The sequence below is a fragment of the Phocoena phocoena genome, chromosome 17, assembly GCF_963924675.1.
Source record: "Phocoena phocoena chromosome 17, mPhoPho1.1, whole genome shotgun sequence".
NCBI lineage: Eukaryota > Metazoa > Chordata > Mammalia > Artiodactyla > Phocoenidae > Phocoena > Phocoena phocoena.
The window spans coordinates 65,924,749-65,944,731 of NC_089235.1; the positions used below are offsets into that span (position 1 = coordinate 65,924,749).

Genomic DNA, 19,983 nt, shown 5'->3' on the forward strand with positions numbered 1-19,983 from the left:
TGAATGAATGAAAGAACCAAAGTCAGTCAGTATGTACTCAATGTTGACTCCAAATGCCACTATATTCTCTCATGTTTCCTTTGTTAACTAAACAACAACAGAATCTTCCTATTCATTTGGCATTTACAAAGCGAGAAAATTCAAATAGCTGAATTTCCACGAGCACATCTGAAATTTACTTTAATGAATGAGAAAAACTATAAAGTAATTTAGGATCAGAGATTATTTTCCAAGTAGTTCCCAAGGTCTGAGATAAAGTTATGGTATGTATTTATCCTTTTTGGGGCTATCAATACCTACCCTTCTTCCAGCATCCCCACCTTCCATTTGAAGGAAATACAAAATACGTTGGCAGGGAGAGCTGGGGTGGGTAATTCTAAGTGCTTGTTTCCTGCTGCTTTCTCCCACTAAGGAAGCTGCTTGTACCTGCCCTCTGGTACAGCTTGGGTACAGACACATGGTCCAATAAGCTTGACCAATTGCATAGTCACTCTTGGAACCTGAAATTCTGAAGAATAATTAAAATAATTCTTTAATAAATTCCCTTTTTGCTTAAGATAGCCCAGAATCAGTTCCTGTTGCGTGTAACAAAGACTTGGCTGATGTAAATATCAACCGAAAATTGAAACTAGTTTTTACACATTCTACATCTAAAGGCTTTTTAGAGGTACTAAAAGGCTTCTGAACCATTAAAGCCAAATGAACAGATTGTTATTTTTGAACATGGGTAATTTATGAATACAAACACACACACACACACACACACACACAGCTACCCCACATACTGTTCTGGGTAGACTCAATTTAATATATACCTGAGTTGTGCAACATTCAAATCAACGTAGAAGCCAAAGAGATTAGATTCAGTGAATTGCAGCTATTTCTTTGAAAGCTTATCTTTTATCTTAAAAATCCCTAAAAGCATTCTAAAAACTACCTCATTAATGTAAATTTAGATTTAAGGTAGTATTTTAAAGTACTTGCCAGGATCTTATTCATACCTTCATTTTATAGATAGGGAGAGTGAGACCTAGTGAGTTTAAAGAGACATGCTTGAAGTCATATGTAAGATAACTGTGCCACCACTCCTGAAAGTTCTGGGCCCAAGGTGGAATTTAGTTTTAATTAGAAATTCTTATACTAATAAAATTTGTGCATCAAATTAAGATCAGAAACTATTAAAACATGGATAGGCAAGAAAATGTAGAGGAGGGACAAAAATCTTTTCCTTCCTAGGTTCTGTGGCTGGGGCCCTAGAAATTAAACCAATAAAATAAAGATTAACAAGAGAAACGCAAGAGTTTATTAACTCATGCCATGCACATACGTCCGGGAGAAACTAAGTGTTGAATAACTCAAAGAGGTGGCTACAATTCGGGGCTTATATAGCATCTTAACAAAGAACAATGCATTGTAGAGAAGTGATAAAGGAAAAGGGGTTTAGGCTTTTGGGGTGGCAGACTGTGGGAAGGTGAATGTATGGGGGGAAACTAATGGATAAGGATTAGCTTAATAAGCTTTGCCAGTGATTGAGTCTAAGAGTCGTCCTCTTCTTGGTAAGGGAGAGGGAGACACCTTTACCAGTAGAAATTTATGTCCTATTTTCAGGCAAATGGGAAGGAGGGAAGTGTTGAGCTGGGGAGCTTTTTGTTTGTTCCTGCTGTTTCTCAACTGTCTTCAGCTCAAAATAATCATGTCAAAGTAACATATTTTGGGGTGGCATGTTCCGATCCTCTACAAAAACAAAAAAGTATGGCCTCTTCTGCCCTGAGAAGGAAAGAAGGCACTGACTGTGTGTTCTTACCTCAAAGATTAGAAACAAAGACAGAGGTCAGAGTTCTTGCCCTTAAGTCACATTAGTAATGAGTTCTTGGTACTTCCCTGGTTGCCCAGTGGTTAAGAATTCCCCTGCCAGTGCAGGGGACACTGGTTGGACCCCTGGTCCGGGAAGATCCCACATGCCGCGGAGCAACTAAGCCCGTTCAGCACAACTACTGAGCCTGCACTCTAGAGCCCGCAAGCTATAACTACTGAGCCTGCGTGCCAGAACCACTGAAGCCCGCACACCTAGAGCCCGTGCTCCGCAACAAGAGAAGTCACTGCAATGAGAAGCCTGCGCATCACAATGAAGAGTAGCCCCGGCTCGCTGAAACTAGAGGAAGCCCCAGTGCAGCAACAAAGACCCAACGCCGCCAAAAATAAATAAAAAACCAAAAAAAAAGGGTTCTTGCCCTTGGCATTAGTATAATGTGGCCGACCACGGTCCGCAGTTCTGCCTAATCGGGTAGTAGATAGAAAGGATGATGTGCAAAGAGATGAGAGGGATGTTTTTCTCGGTAGCGCCTACCACTCCAAGCCCAATACCACGAAGGGTGCCCGCTCCATACACCGCACGCAGCGACGCCTCCGACAGGCGGCCTTGTAGCATCTTCCCCGGAAGGTCGACCGCTCAGACCCGGCTTCCCGGTGGAGTGGAGTAGCTCTGGCAGGCGGCGCCCTTTGGCTCTCCTCCTGCCAAGCAGTTCTGAATCATGTTTATGGGACGTTTAATGGGCTCTAATAAAGCAGCTAATAATTCCCTCCCGAGGAAGCAGTGACTGCCTCACACGCCAACGCCTTTGCGGGTGAGGCGCCCACCCTGAGGCTGGAGGGCGCGGCTGCCCAACAGCGCCTGCGCCACTGGGTGGCGCCAAAAGCAGCAAAGGCGGCCCCGGCTCCGGAGATGGGCGGAAACCATGGCAACGATAGGGACATCTGCTACGCCGAGCGTGGTGACTGCGAGGGGAGCGCCCCTAGCGCCGTATTATGACGCGAGCGTCGGCGCGCGGCTTCCGCGGTCTCGCGTGACCGCGGGAGCAGCCTCCGGGCCTGGCAACAGCAGCCACTGCAGAGGCGGGCGGGCGAGGTCAAGATGGTGGCTCCACGGGCGGGGGAGGCGGTGGAGGGAGGAGGGGCCAGACCATAGCCGGCCGGAAACACCGGCACCCACAGGCCTCCCGGGAGCCGCCGCTGCTGCCTCCGCCGCCTGCTCCAGCTCGAGAGACGCGAGCGGGCGGCGGGGCGGGCCGTGAGAGAGACACGAGAGGAGGGAGGGCGGGGGCGGAGTCGCCCGCCTTCGCCTCCGCCCCCGGCCGCCGTCCCGGACCCTGCCCCGCGCGGCTCTACCCGGCCCGCCCAGCCCCGGTGTGGCAGCGGCTTATGGCGGCGCTGGGGCCCCCGCAGCAGCAGGTGCGGATGGCCCATCAGCAGGTCTGGGCGGCGCTCGAAGTGGCGCTCCGGGTGCCCTGCCTCTACATCATCGACGCCATCTTCAACTCCTACGATTCCAGCCAAAGCCGGTTCTGCATCGGGCTCCAGATCTTCCTCCGGCTCCTTGGTGAGGGGGACGGGGTAGCCTGCGTCCGGGGACGGCTCCGTGGGCCGAGACGTGCAGGAAGGAGAGGGCAGCCGAGCGCAGGCCGTGGGGTGTGTGTATGTATGTGTGTGTGTGTGTGTGTACGTACTAGTTTCGCGGGCCGAGACGTGCAAGAGGGAGAGGGCAGCCGCGCGCAGGCGGTGGTGTGTGTGTGTGTGGTGTGTGTGTGTGTGTGTGCGCGCGCGCGCGCGCTAGTTTCGTTTCTCCCCTGGGGGCGTCTTTGCGGGCCGGACGGGAGGAGGAGATGACATTCGTCTCAGAGTTGACAGCGGAGTGGTCCTCCCTGCGAGTCAGTCTCCTGTTCATTTTTGCCTCTGAGCGAGGGCGGGGAGAAAGCAGCGAGGTGTGAGCATGCGGCTCTGTGCCTGCTGTTTCTCTAGGGGAATGAGTGCTTGACCGCGTTCTATGCGACAGCCTTGGAAAAACAGCAACTCTGCTTACGTTTTTGATCTCGCCGTGTGTGACCTTGGGCTCGTCGTGCCGAGGCCTGGGCCTCAGTTTCCCCCTTTCCAAAATGCAGGGTACTCGTATGTTGTCATTTAAATGACATCCAAACGAAGGAGAATATCAAACCTTGAAACTGTTAGAAAAATCCTCACGAAGAAGGCGATACTTATATAACGAGTCCTGAAATTTTCCATGAATAGAGAAGAAGGTATTGAGAACGGTTATAAAAACGTGGCTAGGAAATGATAAGACTTGAAAATCAGTGTCTTGGTTGCATATGAATGGAGTGTTAAAAGAATCTTATACTTCACTCCCCATTTTCACTTGCATTACCAGAGTGAGGAGGATTTACACTTAAAAGAAGTTTTTGAGTAATTGAAACGTGGCAAATTTTGTTGATGAGGTAATTCTTGTGTTAGTTTTTAGTGAGGCTGTGCTTTTGAAGTGTTGCTGAGGACGAGCTGATGGTGAGATCCTTACCAAGCCTGAATTAGGAGCCATCTGTTGCTGCTTTATTCCTACTCTTTAAAAAAGTGGTAATGTTGAGTTTTGTTTATAACAACACTTTACATTTGTTTGGTACTTTAGTTTTGCAGTGCCTTTTCACTGGTATTATCTAACCTAACGTTCAAAAATCCCTCAAAGGAGGGTGGGTGGTGTTATTCTCATTTTACAAATGAGGAAACTGAGAGATAGAGGTTAAGTGTTGTGCTTTTGATACACAGCAAGTAATTGGTTGCCAGCACCTGGGCTTAACAATCTTCTGGCATGGTTCGTCTTCCTCCTCAGTACAGCTGCAGTCCAGATACAGAATGCTATAATAATGATTATATGCTAGATCTTAAAACTAACAGATGTGAACGTGATGTTCTTTAGCACAAGACTTCTCAGTAACCCACCAGCTACTTAATCCCAGCCATCCTGCTTACCACTGCAAAATGTAATGCCCTCTTATTTGTGGCAGAAATGGAGCTGTGTGATTTCCAATGTATAGGAATAGCGAATCATTATGTTGTACACCTGAAACGAATATAATGTTATCTATTGATTATACCACATAAAAAAAGAACATTAGCTAGCTTTAATGTTTTGTACTTAACATATTTTGTTTAATTCTGATAGTCAGGGAATACAAGTGAGGTTAGTTAAATAATGTTACAATGAAATTAATAAGAATGGGGACCTGTTGGGAAAGCATTTTATCCCTGCCAGTTAGAAGTCACTCATTATGATCATAAATTAACAGGCAGTTGCTTGTCTCATTATAGAAAGGTGGTCCCAGCTGAGCCTGATAGAGCCCAACCCCTCCCCACGGTACCTCTCCACGTTAATTGATGACATGCATGCAGTCAAGACCTGTGCTGACTCCTGGGTTGGGGAGACTGAGAAATGGAGAACACTGATCATTTCTATTCCTGAACCCCACAGGAGAAGAGAGAGTTTGCTAGAGAGAGAGCAGAGGCTCTAGGGAACTTTATGAAATTTGGGATTACCACGTGTTGTTTTGGGCACTGAATAACCAAATGTATTGTAACATGGACTTGAGGGTGGTAGGAGGGGCTTTCCCTGCTTCTGCTTTGAGAGGAGGGAGGAGGCCATGGTGGAGGAGCTGGGAAAAAAGAAACCAAAACAGATCTGGGTTTGAGAGGATTCACATACTCATTCTGCCAGTAGTGTAGCCACTGTCTTGAGTGTTCTTCTGGCATGTAACTACAGAGCCTCTGAGAGCCCCTTGGGGACCAGGTGCTTTAATGCAGTGTGCTCAGAGTTGAGCTTCAGGCTAGGGAGCTTTAAAGGAGTATTTTCTTTAATTACATCTTTTGTAGTTTAAGAACACTGAATAAAGTAATCTGGTGTTTTCCTTGTACTATATCCATGCTTCTTATTTTTGTAGTAAATCATGGAAGTTTGCATTTGAGAGGTTAAAGAAGAATGTGACCTCAGGCAAGTTACACCTGCTCTGTGCCTCCCTTTTCTTATCGGTACCTTTTTAAAGATGGATCATAATGGTGTATCTCTCTTATAGAGTGTTAAGGGCAATAAATAAGGACATAAGTTCTTGTAACAGTACCTGGAACCTAGTAAGGGCCATTTAATTGTTAGCTACTGGTAAATGGTAGCTTAAAAAATTTTTTTTAATACTTCAATTAAGACCATACTGTGTTACAGATATTTCAGTTTTTGGAAGTCATCAGCAAAATGTTGGTGCTGTTTATTTGAAAATTTTGATCCCAGAGTATTCTCTGGGTCAGACTTTATGAGAGATACAAAATATTTTCCCAATCTATCATTTGACTGCTCCTCACATTATGGCAGTGTAATTATGCTAATTTATGACATTTGTAAGAATGATAAAATTATTAAAAACTGGTTTTGGTGGTAAAAAATTTCATCCTGAATAAAAACAAATGTCTTAACTATTTGAGGACCATTCGATGAAGCATCTTATTTGTTATTGAAAGTGACAGGTTTGTGTGTAAAAGATACCAAAGGATGGTTGAAATCAATTGTTCTATCTGGTTAGTTTTTTAATAATTGTAGACCTCTCTGTGCTACTGTATATAAATCTCAAAATTTGTCACTCACCTTTTTCCTTAAAATGGAATTGTAAACATGGAAATCTATTCTGTATCCAGTTGTATTTAGTGTCTGAAGAATTTTGTCTCCTACCCCTACAAAAAACTATTACTACTATACTTTTATTTGGTATCAAACTAATAAGAGAATTTCAGCAAGTCAGAATATAAAGCATCTCATTTTGGAGATCCAAATAAGGTCATATCACAATATATGTAACTTTTAAGAATATTAAGCTATTCTTAGGAGGTGTTCAATGCTAACTGAAATGCAGCCCAGTGCAGTGTAATGCTGAATTAACAAGTCTAAATCCAAGGCAGAAAATGCAAGCATAGGAGTTTGTTTTAATAGTATTACTCATATAATGACAATTCATTGAAGTGGAAAGAAACATAAAACATAAACATAAAAGAAAATCCAGAAGTTACAAGGGTAAATTTGAGTACATAAAAATGAAAAACTTCTTTATGAAAAAATTCTTTTTTTACAAAGATTCTTAAAAATGACACATTAAGGGGAAAATATTTGCATCATATTTAGTTGAAGTACTAATAAAAGTTTTACTCTGTCAATAAGAAAAACTTATACTCCCAGAGAAAAATGGGCCCAGGATAAGCATTTCACAGTAAATGAAATGCACATGGTCAATAAGCAAAACAAAAATGACTCAGCCTTATTTATAATTTAACAAATGTAGTTAAAACAAAATTTCACTTAGGAGATTGGTGAAGAATTCAAAGTTTGAATAAAAACTAGTTTGGCAGAAGTATGGGGAAATAGATGAAGTTAAACAATTTTTGTAAGGTGTTATTTCTCTGTAAGGCCATTTGGTGCTATCAACTAAAATTCATCGTATACCTTTTGACTCACAATTCCAGTTCTGAGAACTTGGCCTGAAGATAATAGTTGTGCAAAAACTGTTGGCAAGGATATTCATTGCAGCATTGTTGGTAATAACAAAACAAAAACAAATTGTTAATCTAAATGTCTATTGAAAGAGAATCTGTTCATTGTACAATATTATCAGTTTCAGCCATGCAATGAAGTTGTTGAAAACAATGAGGTAGTTATTTTTGGTGCTGTAGAAAGAACTCAGAAAACCTGTGAAGTGTAAAAACGAAGTGAAGCAGTAGTAATTATGACTGCATTGGGATAGCCTTAGGGGTTCTCAGCAGAGATACCGTTGACATTTTGGATGGGATAATTCTTTGGTGGGGGTGTGGGGACTGTGGCCAGAGGACTGGAGGGGAAGGGAGGGTGTGCAAACTGATCCTGGTTGAGAACTACTGAGGTGGACAAATAGCCCAGTAAATAGCACAGAATAGAAAGCCCAGAAACAGACCACCCATGTATGTAGAGAAACTTGATGTGTTTCAGAGGTAGAATTGGAAATATACAATACATTGAGGTAAATACAGACTATTAAGTTAGTGGTTATTTAGTTATTCATGTGGAAAAAATTATACTGGATCCCTACCTCACATCAATATATAAATAGTTTGGACTTCCTGGTGGCACAGTGCTTAAGAATCCACCTGCCATTGCAGGGGACACGGGTTCGAGAAGATCCCACATGCCGCAGAGCAACTAAGCCCGTTCGCCACAGCTACTGAGCTTGCGCTCTAGAGCCTGTGACACACCTACTGAAGCCCCTGCACCTAGAACCCGTCCTTCGCAACAAGAGAAGCCACCACGATGAGAAGCCCGCGCACCTCAACGAAGAGTAGCCCCTGCTCACCGCAACTAGAGAACGCCCGCGTGCAGCAACAAAGACCCAACACAGCCTAAATAAATACATAAATAAATAAATTTATAAAATATATATAAATAGTTCTAAGTGGATTAATATCTAAATGTGAAAAGCAGAACTTTAAAAGTTTTAGAAGAAAATATAGAATTTTTTTTTAGGGTTAGAGTAAGGGAAAAGTTCTTTAGAAATATGTAGAAGCAAATGTATTAAATAATGATTGATAAGTTCAATGATATTAAAATTAAAAACCTCCGTTAATCAGAAGCCAGCATCAGAAAGTGAAAAGAGCGGCCACACATCTGGAGAAGATATTTGCATTACAGATAACTACAGAGTCTGTAGTCAGAATATTTTTTAAATGACTACAATTCAATAAGGAAAAACAACTCCGTAAATAATTGAGCAAAAGATAAACTGGCAATTCACAGAGGAAGAAACATGAATGGTCAGTAAATCGAAAGGTGCCCTCTTTGATGAGTAATCAGAAATGTAATTTTTAGAAAAGGTTAAAAAACTCCACTATTATAATGAGATCTCCTTTGGGTAAAAAGCAAAAACAAGTATTTATCCATGAATGTGTGCTTATTTATGCAAAACTTGGTTAACGTTTCATTTAATACCTATAGGGTTGAACTTTTAAAAAAAATCATGTTCATATATTTCTTTTTAATAAACATAAAAATTTAATTTAAAAGCAAAATTTATCTTATTAATAAAAAACTTAGAATACCCTTTTTTTAACCTAAAGTAAGAGTTTGATAGAAAAATTTTCTTTATGCTATAGTTTGTCAGGTACACCTACAGACTGACATCCCAATATGTACATCCCAAGATGTTTTATTTACTTTGTTCTATATTTCATTCCATATGGTTCCCTTGGGAGTAATGTAGTTAAAACATTTTTGTACTGTTCCATCTTTATTCTGTCAGGCATTGAAATGTTTTTCCACAGCTTGCTTTAGATTTTATATTAAAGGTATTTAAGGTACCTGGGGAGTTATGTCTTATTTCCTTCTAATTTTTAGTCCCCAACTTCCAGAAAGGTTAAGGGTATGAATGGACTTTACACATAAAAGAATTAAACACTTTGCTGTGTGACATGCATGGTGGTTTGTTTTTTGTTTTCAGCTTGTTTTGTTTGCTCATTTTTGGTAATCCAAATTGAAAAGGCCCTGAACTCTTTCATGAATTGAGTTCATGTATATCTTCAAAGCTCTAAATTCATTTTGATACCTGCCGTTTTCCTACCTTGAGCACTTCAGTGAAGCTCTCTAATCACTGAAGAATTGGATCCCTGAATTGTGATTCCAGTTAATTCTATGCACCACTGTCCCAAGGTGATTTTTCTTTATAAAGTAGCATTTATATATAGCCTTGATTACTTATTGCAGGTCACTCTTAAATCCTAATGAGGAAACTGTCCTGGGGCTTAATTTTCTTAGGCCTACAGGTTAAATATCAAGAGTTGCATGTCTGAAGTTGTGAAAATGCAATGAAACTTTGATATTATTGACAACACTTCCCAAAGGCCACGAGAGGGAATATTACTTGAGAGACTGGAAAGTTGACTTTTTTTCCCTGTGAAATGAGAGCTGATTCTACATTCCATACACAAGAACATGAGTATAAAGGAAAAATTTAAGAATTTTAAAAACTAAAATAATTTAAAATAATAAATAATAAAATTAAAATAATTTTATACTATTCTTGAAATGTTTGGTCATTATTAAATCTTGGGGAATAATTTTAATCAAGAGAGAGTAGTATCAGGGGCTTCCCTGGCACAGTGGTTAAGAATCTGCCTGCCAAAGCAGGGAACATGGGTTCGAGCCCTGGTCCGGGAAGGTCCCACATGCCAGGGAGCAACTAAGCCCGTGCACCACAACTACTGAGCCCGCATGCCATAACTACTAAAGCCTGCACGTCTAGAGCCCGTGCTCCGCAACAAGAGAAGCCACTGCAATGAGAAGCCCGTGCACCGCAAGGAAGAGTAGCCCCTGCTCACCGCAGCTAGAGAAAGCCCGCGCGCAGCAACGAAGACCCAACGCAGCCAAAAATAAAAATAAATAAATTTTAAAGATTAAACGGAGACAAATCAACTTTAGGGGTGTTTACTTTAAAAAAAAAAAGTATCAGATTGTTACTTGCTAGGAGACATCCAAACTTTGAGGTTGTAGTCTCACTACATTATTTGTCTATCACACTCTCTTTTGTCCAGAAGTATTTCTAAAACCCAAATAATTCCTTAATCTGTGTAAAAATAAGCATCGGGGGAAAAAGCTATTAGAATAAAAAGATCTGGTTATAAGTTACAGCAAAGTTCATGAATATTCACAGGTAAAGATTAATGTACCACTTTGTGAATAGCAAGTTAAAAACAATTTACAGTCCCTGCTTGACTTTCTCCCTTTTAAAAAGTAACATATAATAGAACTGAAGTTATCATGGTTTTGTTTTGATGCATTTTAGGAGATTAAGTTTTGTTTCAGGAAAAAATACTTTTGTTTTTCTGTGTAGAGAAAGTAAGATTACATATGGCATATGGTGGCTGAGTAAATTCCATTTCCTGTTACTTTCCACAGGAAGGGTTTCTAAACCTGCTCAAAAAAAAAAAAAAGCCCATTTTCTGTTGAAAGGGCTCTCTGGGAGGATTATTAGTGGCTCACTTGTTCAGCGAATTGGGTGGTTCTTGTGCAGAGGCTGATGTATCTTCCAGGTGATCGTTTTCTTTTGTTGTCCTTTTCACAAATGACCTGACAAATAGGCACAGGATAAAATTTTAAGTTTGTGGGCAAAGTCATCATTTGGAGGAACTTGGCCCTTGCTTTTAACTGCAGTAGATTGTGGAATGGCTCTATTGTATTATGCAGTGTTGGTCTTGGTTGCATGCTGAAATCAGGTGGATAGATGGATGTTTAATTTGGAGTTTGTCACTTTTTCGGTACTCCAAGGTCCGATTTCTCAGCTTTGTCTTACCTTTTCATAGGTTTCAGTTTCCAAGTGGGCTGTATTTTATGGTTGCCTTTAAAAATAGAACACAGAATTCAACAGAAACGTTTATTTCCCCAATTATTTTATTTTCTACAAAATATTTCGGGATCTATAGATGTAAAAGGTAGGATCCTTGCTTGCTAGTAGGTACCTACTCAGATAACTACAAACTTCAGTGTCAGGTGGTGTATGAGTATTAGGAGTTTCGCCAAGTTCTGTAGATGTGCTGAAGGAACAGTCAGCATCAGGAAAAGTGGGTTTGTAGGATGGGTAGGATTTGAACAGTCAGGGATTTGGGAAGTTGATGGGCCCGTTCTGCCAGGCAAAGAGAAGAATGTAAATACAGCTGTAATCATGGCAGAGAAGAAGGGGTATGTTTGGGAAAGAAATCTGGAGCATTGGTGTGTGTGTTGGGAGGATTATTACTTTAAAGCAAATTGGGTCCTTGAATGTTAGGACAAGGAGTGTAGGTTTTAATTGATAGTAATTTCAGAGCTGCTGCAGTATTTTGAGCAGAGACATGAAGAAAGGCAGTTTGGTGATGGCTTGTAGATGGATTTGGATGAGAGAATTTTCAGAGACAGACTAATAGGTGGGTGTCACTGAGAAAAGGGAGGTATAGGTATTAGTAAAATTTGTCACTGATTGTCAGAGTTTGAGGATGAGGGGCTAGAGGTGCTGTTAGGAGAATAACAATGGTACCTCTGACTGACATTGGAAATCGCGAGGAGGAGCTGTTTGAGGTGAGAGTAGGTTCAGTAGGTTTTAGAAGTTTTGAGTGTTGCAGTTGTAATGTAGAAGTGTAAGTAGGTGAATATTTGGGTGTGGTTCCCATAGCTGAAACCTTGGATAATAATGTTTATCGTAATCTCACTTAAAAATTTGTCAGAGCACCAAAAAAGATGGTGCTGGATGCACAACAGACTATACATTGGTTGCTTACAGAGGGGGGCGGGGGAAGATTTATTAAAACATGTTGTGGTTTTCTGAATGTTACTTTTGTAATTTGAAGAACAGTAAAAAGGGTTGACTATTTGAAGAAAAAGATTCAAACATACAGGAAAAAGGAAACTTGGAGGAAATGTCTGGTATCTGAGGAAAGTATGTACAGAAAAAAAGTGAATTTGGACCTGAAGGAGAATGCTCAAATTTAAGGAGCAGGAAAAATAAGAGCCAGTAGGAGTTCAGTTTGAGTAAAAGGAGGAATTAGGGGTAAGTGTGAAACTTAAACTTGATTTCCTAAAGAACACGTTTGAGAAAAAGAAATCTCAGATTTAATAGGAACAAGTTTTCCCTTTGGGTTACTTTTGATTCTTAATGTTTTTGTAATGGAATTATCTTAAATATTTTTTTTTTTTGTTTGTTTTTTTGTTTTTGCGGTACGCGGGCCTCTCACTGTTGTGGCCTCTCCCGTTGCGGAGCACAGGCGCCGGACGCGCAGGCTCAGCGGCCATGGCTCACGGGCCCAACCGCTCCGCGGCATGTGGGATCTTCCCAGACCGGGGCACGAACCCGTGTCCCCTGCATCGGCAGGCGGACTCTCAACTACTGCGCCACCAGGGAAGCCCATCTTAAATATTTTTAATAATTGAATATGTTCTTTCAAGTTTCAAACTTCTTAAACTGTATATCATGACAAACTCATCTTGAAGATAATTTAGTAATTTGGTGTCTGGACATATACTACTACTTGAATTACTTTGGAAATTAGAAAATAAGGGGTAGGATTTTTAAGGATAATATGTTTGATCTGTCCTGTTGAACTTTGACTTTACAAAAAACATTTATTGGCCTTTAAGCCTAACCTGTCTTCAGGCTTAACGTTCATCAGTTTGAAAATATTCATACTTCCTTACTAAAGGAAGAATATCGTAACTGTTAGTGGAGAAAACATTCTTTAAAAATGTTTCATTCGAATGTCCTTTCTTTTTTTTTTTTTAGGTATATTTGTATCCAGTATTGTTCTGATCTTGTCACAGCGATCACTTTTCAAGTTTTACATGTACAGCTCAGCCTTCCTATTAGCTGCAACTTCAGTGTTGGTAAATTATTATGCTGCTTTGCACATTGACTTCTATGGTGCCTACAACACATCAGCTTTTGGAATTGAGCTGCTTCCTCGAAAAGGGCCCTCGCTGTGGATGGCACTCATCGTTCTACAGCTAACATTTGGAATTGGATACATTACACTACTCCAAATTCATTCCGTCTATTCACAGTTAATTATTTTGGATCTCTTGGTTCCTGTAATAGGCTTAATCACAGAGCTACCATTACACATCCGAGAGACTTTAGTTTTTACCTCTTCCTTGATTCTCACGTTAAATACAGTGCTTGTCTTGGCAGTGAAACTTAAGTGGTTTTATTATTCCACAAGATACGTTTATCTTTTAGTAAGGCACATGTATCGAATTTATGGATTACAGTTATTAATGGAGGACACATGGAAGAGGATTCGTTTCCCAGTTGTACTGAGAGTCTTTTGGCTAACAAGAATTACAGCTCAGGCTACGGTATTAATGTACATTTTAAGGATGGCAAATGAAACTGATTCCTTCGTTATTTCTTGGGATGATTTCTGGGACCTCGTTTGTAATCTTATAATTAGTGGATGTGATTCTACACTCACTGTACTGGGCATGAGTGCTGTAATATCCTCAATAGCCCATTATTTGGGTCTTGGAATATTGGCCTTTATTGGATCAACTGAAGAAGATGACAGGCGGCTTGGCTTTGTAGCACCTGTTTTATTTTTTATTTTGGCTCTTCAGACTGGTTTAAGTGGGTTAAGACCAGAAGAGAGACTTATTCGCTTAAGTAGAAACATGTGCCTTTTATTAACAGCAGTCCTGCATTTCATCCACGGAATGACAGACCCTGTATTAATGTCTCTCAGTGCCTCTCATGTGTCATCTTTTCGTAGACATTTTCCTGTGCTCTTTGTCTCTGCTTGCCTGTTTATTCTTCCTGTTATACTCAGTTACGTTCTTTGGCATCACTATGCACTAAATACATGGTTGTTTGCAGTTACAGCCTTTTGTGTGGAACTCTGCTTAAAAGTAATTGTTTCTCTCACTGTTTATACGTTATTCATGATTGATGGCTACTATAATGTCCTCTGGGAAAAGCTTGATGATTATGTCTACTATGTTCGTTCAACAGGCAATATTATTGAATTTATATTTGGAGTGGTAATGTTTGGAAATGGGGCTTATACTATGATGTTTGAGTCAGGAAGTAAAATTCGGGCTTGTATGATGTGCTTACATGCCTATTTTAACATCTATTTACAAGCAAAAAATGGCTGGAAGACATTCATGAATCGTAGAACTGCTGTAAATAAAATTAATTCACTTCCTGAAATAAAAGGGAGCCGCCTACAAGAAATAGATGATGTATGTGCAATCTGCTATCATGAGTTTACAACATCTGCTCGTATTACACCGTGTAATCACTATTTCCACGCACTCTGCCTTCGGAAATGGCTGTACATTCAAGATACTTGTCCAATGTGCCATCAAAAAGTGTACATTGAAGATGATATCAAGGATAATTCAAATATATCTAACAACAATGGATTTATCGCACCCAATGAAAATCCAGAGGAAGCTGTAAGAGAAGCTGCTGCTGAATCTGACAGGGAATTGAATGACGACAGTTCAGACTGTGATGACGACGCCCAAAGAGAAAGAAATGGAGTGATTCAGCACACAGGCACAGCAGCTGAAGAACTGATTAATGATGATACTGATTAAAATAGCATCTACTAATCATTGAGGTATTTGTTTAAAATTCAGTTCATCCAAAATGGAGTAATACGCTTCACTTCAGTGTGTAACCAAGCACAAAAACAGTATCAATGTTGAATCTGTGAATGGTTTTCCGTTTACTGTGATGTGCTACTGTAAATATACCTCTTCAATTACTTCTGGTCTCTTTGGTGACCTATTTAAATTTGTGTACATTATTGTACATAGAATAAAATTTTCACATTTTTATGACAAATCTGAACAAATAACTTTTTAATAGATGTAATAATATGGTGTGTCCACTGTGCCAAAGATTCCTCAATGGAAGTATGTAATGTATCTTAACTCTGGACCCTAGTTCTTCTTTAAAATGGGTGGGAGAGAACAAAAATGCAAATCAGGGGAAACCGTATTAAATCAAAGAAATCAGGGAATTTGGACCAACCAGAGGATAAATGCTAAATGTAGAGTATTTTTAAAACTAAGGAAAAAAATAGGCTGCCAGAAGTGATTGAGACACTTTTTTGAAATTTGAGAGTAGCATTGTGGTTGAGCTGGGTTTGAAAGTCACAATTCGGAGAGTGTGTGAGTTGAGAAACAGGCTTATTTATATATCAACTAACCTTTGGTATAAACCAGGATGTGCTATTTTGATGTAAAAATCAGTGTATTTGTTAGCCAGTCAGTTTGCAGAGTTGACATAAAATTGTCCTTTTGAACTTTTGAAGAGATTACAACATGAAATATTTGGGGGTTTTCACTATTGTAAACTAAGACATTAAGTGACTTTAAAAAATTCTCATCTGACTTCATGGGTGGCATACAGTGATATAATACCTCTTTAGACAACTTCCAGAGAATTCCTTTATTGAAACTTAAGTTTTACCATGAAATTTTATGTACATGATGGAAAAATGGGAGACACATACCAGTTACATGTCAGGAAAAAATATTTTAATAGTGTTGTTATATAGCGTATTGGCTAGTTCCAGTGGATCTTCATCTCTTACTGCTGACATTATTTCCAGTATTTGACTAAAACAGAACAAAAATGGATGGTTACATTTCTAAGTACATATTCTGTTTTAAAGGTATTATCTTTTTTCACATAAAGGAAAAGATACTGTTTTAGCATCTTTTAACATAAAAAGCCGAACAGGCGTTAAAGTTTTCAGCAACGTTAACAGAAAGTTTAACTGCTAGGATATTTAAAACAGAGCAGTTAAAGACAAATTTCTGAGACAGTCTTGCATACAACTAGAGCCAGGCACCAGGTTCAAGTAAGTTACAAAACCAGCCCATATTATGTGTACCACAATTACGGAATTAACCCAGTGGAAATGAGTCCTTTTAAACTGTGGGTTAATTACACATTAGTGGGTCATGATGCCCTTTTAAAAAATAAAAAGGAAAAGCACACTGCATTTAGTAAGGCAAGTACTGTTTCATTTTTGTTTGGGTTTTATTTATACATGCAAGTGTACTGAGTCACAGTGTGGTACTGTGGGGATAGCAGTTAAAGTTTGAAAGCCACTGCTTAGAGAACTGGTTGTAAAGGACAGCAAGAAATTGCTGCATCACCACCAGCAGAGTGACAACAAAGGAAGTTAGAGCAAGTTACTTAGAACAATGTATGGTTATTAGGGGGGATGGGGAGAGAGAACGTCCTATGTTTTCCCCTTCAACAGAAAGGTGTGAATCTTTCTGTTTCTTTGCCTAGAATAATGATAATTATCAGTAGCTGTTTTCTAGCAATATTATATGTAGACAATATTTCTTATACATGAATTAGAAAGTTCAAAGTCAGAATCAGACATTGAAATATTATTCTTTGTCTTAAGCTTTTTGTTCCCTTTATGGGTTTTTAAAATATGAACACCTAAAGGAATCAGGGACAGAGATTACAGATTAACTGGAACTTTTAAATTCTATAGGAGTAACAAAAGCCTTGTTTATATTAAATGAACTGACTACACAGTTTTTACCTGACAGTCAGACTAGGCTAAAAGCAAATCTGTTAACACTGAAAGTGACACTAAAGATTCAATTTTCTTAGCAAACTAGATTTTTCTTCTATTAACTACTTGGAATTGGAAATTAATACATAATACTGGGAAATCAGTATGATTCCTGCCACCAATCTCCCTTCTGGTCCTTTCTCCACACTGATACCAGTTAATAGCTTTCCTGCTTAAAATCCTTTGGGTTCTGATAAAATCGAAATTCCTAAGGGTGGCACACAAAAGCCCTCACTCTCTGGCCTTACAGTACCTTCCCTATCACTTACCGAGCATCCTACTTTATGCCACACTGCAGTCATTGTTCCAAGCTCTTCTTCAGTCTGCCTTCGCTGAAGGTGTTTGTCTTGGTCTGGCCTAACTCCTGGTCCAACTTAGTAAACAGATGAAATGTCACCTTAGTTAAGCACTCCATTTCCCCTCAGGGCAGGCAGCTGCTCTGTCCTATGGTCCCAGTTATATGTTCATACCTCTATAACAGCACTACTATCTTGGATTATACTTTTTATCTGCTTGTCTGCTCTAGGAGGATCCTTGTCAGACTTGGTTAACGCCTTAACCAAAGTGCCTGGCACAGTGTACCTACTCATCTGGGGGGATGAGGGTGGGAATGGTCTTGATTCTTCTGTGTAGTCTCAGTAACTTGTACCTTTCCTGATATTTGGCAAGAGCTCCAAAATGTATTTCAAGGAATTTATAATCTAATGGGGGCGGGGGGGGGGGCGGCAGAGATCTCTATACAAATAATTAGAACATAAAACTCTTAACAGATGGAGTTTATAAAAATGACTTTGTAAGTAGGAATTAACTTGCTAATTAGTATTTCGCATTAGACTAGGGGCATGTGTATTTCTGAAATGTGGTTTAAAATTTTTCAGTTTGCAAATGTTGATTTTCCCAAGCTCTGCCTACTCAGAACTGGTATTCATGATTGCAGTAGGTACTCAAAAGCCTTCTTGGTTCTTAATAGTCTGCATTTAGAAACACCTTAAAATTTTGTCTTGAAAATATGCAGCTAAAGTCAACAGCTATACTTTTACTTAACGATTAAGGCAGTGTGGAAAACCAATTTAGATATACTGTTGGCAACTACTTCCTCTAAGCTGGCTGCTGGAAAACTGCCAGTTTCTTGTCTCTAGTGTCCTTTTAAATCTCCAAAGAATTACTGAAATGTCTCTGGACTGAACTTGCAAGTACCTACATTTCATAAAAATTACAAGTGTTTCTTTACTAATCAGAGTTTAAATATATTCCTCACCCTACAGATTTTAAAACATTCAGTTTTAAAGTCTTTGCCAACATCAGCATGTTAATAAAGGAAAATCTTTCCAGTGTACCTTTATAGAATAATTCTTTATTTTTCTGCTCACTGAATTTTAGATCTGGCTTATCTAATATACTCTTATCTGTTAAAACTACTAAAAAAAGATGGAGCATATTAAAGGAATTACTACAACAATCCAATATTAATTTTTATGAATGTGTGATAAATATATCCAGTTGCCTGAACTGGTAAGCCATACTAGATTGATACAGTCAGATTTAAATTACTGCTTGTGCAACAAAAGAAACTGGATGACGGGCCCATTAAAGTAAACTTTTCCTATAAATTACAATATGCTGTACAGCTCCTTGGCAGTTAGATGTGTAACACCCCCCTTTTCACATGTGCTCTGTATTAATTAAAAAAATGATTCTGAATTAGTTTTTTTTTTCCCTAGGAAATAAAATTCTATAAAGTTCTGCCCTTTTTCTCGGTTGGAAAAAGGAAATCATTTCTATAATTTGTCCTTTTGTTCAGGGGCTTAAAGAACTGTGTTATTTCTTAGGTTCATTCAAGCTGTCAAATCACTTAAAATACAGATACCATTAAAAAAAAGGTCTTCTGCTAAGATTGTGCTTTTATACATCAGCAGGAAACCTGCAAGATAACAGAACTTAAGCCAGGTAAGGTGATTCTATGTATGGATAGCTTTAAGATCTTTTTCCCTCCCTACAAAATGACAAATGACCAAAATCACATGAAGTTCTTACTCTGTAATAAAACCACTCTGGGTTGAGAGGATATGAAAAAAGGAGCTGATACACAGCAATTAGGCACGAATTCCTCCAAATCACTGCATTAAAATGGTGTTTGATAACTTCACTTGGATTTCACCCAACTTTAATTCTGTCCCTTGAGTTCATTTTGTAAATGGCATTTGATGGTTGACTTCAATGTTCTGGAGACCATGAAAACAAAATACTTACATTATATGGCAGGGTTCATTTCTGTCTTTCAAACAGTGCCCATTTTCCCACTTCTTTTTGGTGGGAAATGAAGTTTTTATATATTTTGATCCAGCATGTGTACTTTTGACTCCACACCAAGGTGCATCTAGAGTTAAGCGAAGAAACAGAAGTCTCTCAAAGAGATTTTTACCTTTTTAAATTATTGTTTTTTAATGAATATTATTAAACTATTATATAACCTCTCAAATATACACCATGATTCAGCTTAAAAAATGGTAAAAGGCAACAGAAAACAGCTTTAAGAAAAGTACAAGATAAAATCTTGAACTGTACAAATTCTTAAACTTTTATTTTTTTCCCCACTAACAGTACTGTTGGTGTATGGTATGCTTTAAAGAATCTAAAGCTAAAAGAAATACAACTGTAACATGAAAACATTTAAGTTAAACTTCTGTTTGCCCCTACTGAATGTAAAACAGTGGCTTTGATTTTTTTGTTTTTTGTTGTTTGTTTTTTTTGGCCGTGCCACGTGGCATGCGGGATCCTAGTTCCCTGATGACCAGGGATCGAACCCCGTCCCCCCTCCAGTAGAAGCTTAACCACTGGACGGCCAGGGAAGTCCCAAAAACAGTGGCTTTGAATACTGGGATTATTTACTTACCTAAATCTCTAATAAAGAATTTTAACAGCTTACACATTTTACAACCATTGTATTTTTAATAAGATAATTTAGTTTTCATGACTCCCCCAGGAAATACACCTGATTTCTTCAGAATGGCTCAGCCTTGACTTTACTAAAAAAGT

General features: G+C 39.2%; 2 protein-coding genes across 3 annotated transcripts in view; one reads left to right on the top strand and one right to left on the bottom strand.

The window, feature by feature from the left end:
• Nucleotides 1–3,198: 3,198 nt before the first annotated feature.
• Nucleotides 3,199–15,381, top strand: RNF139 (ring finger protein 139). The gene is made up of 2 exons (XM_065895692.1): nt 3,199–3,376; nt 13,122–15,381. The coding sequence occupies exons 1-2, from the start codon at nt 3,199–3,201 to the stop codon at nt 14,933–14,935; spliced, it is 1,992 nt and encodes a 663-aa protein (XP_065751764.1). The 3' UTR covers nt 14,936–15,381.
• Nucleotides 15,382–15,769: 388 nt separating this feature from the next.
• The window catches only part of TATDN1 (TatD DNase domain containing 1), a 37,148-nt gene continuing 32,934 nt past the window's right edge, over nt 15,770–19,983 (bottom strand). For both annotated transcript variants that reach the window (XM_065895256.1, XM_065895257.1), the window contains 2 exons: nt 19,198–19,324; nt 15,770–15,964 (listed from right to left, as the gene is read on the bottom strand). In XM_065895256.1, the coding sequence (XP_065751328.1) occupies nt 15,862–15,964; nt 19,198–19,324 (230 nt within the window). In that variant the 3' untranslated portion in view covers nt 15,770–15,861. The remainder of the gene's footprint in view (nt 15,965–19,197; nt 19,325–19,983) is intronic.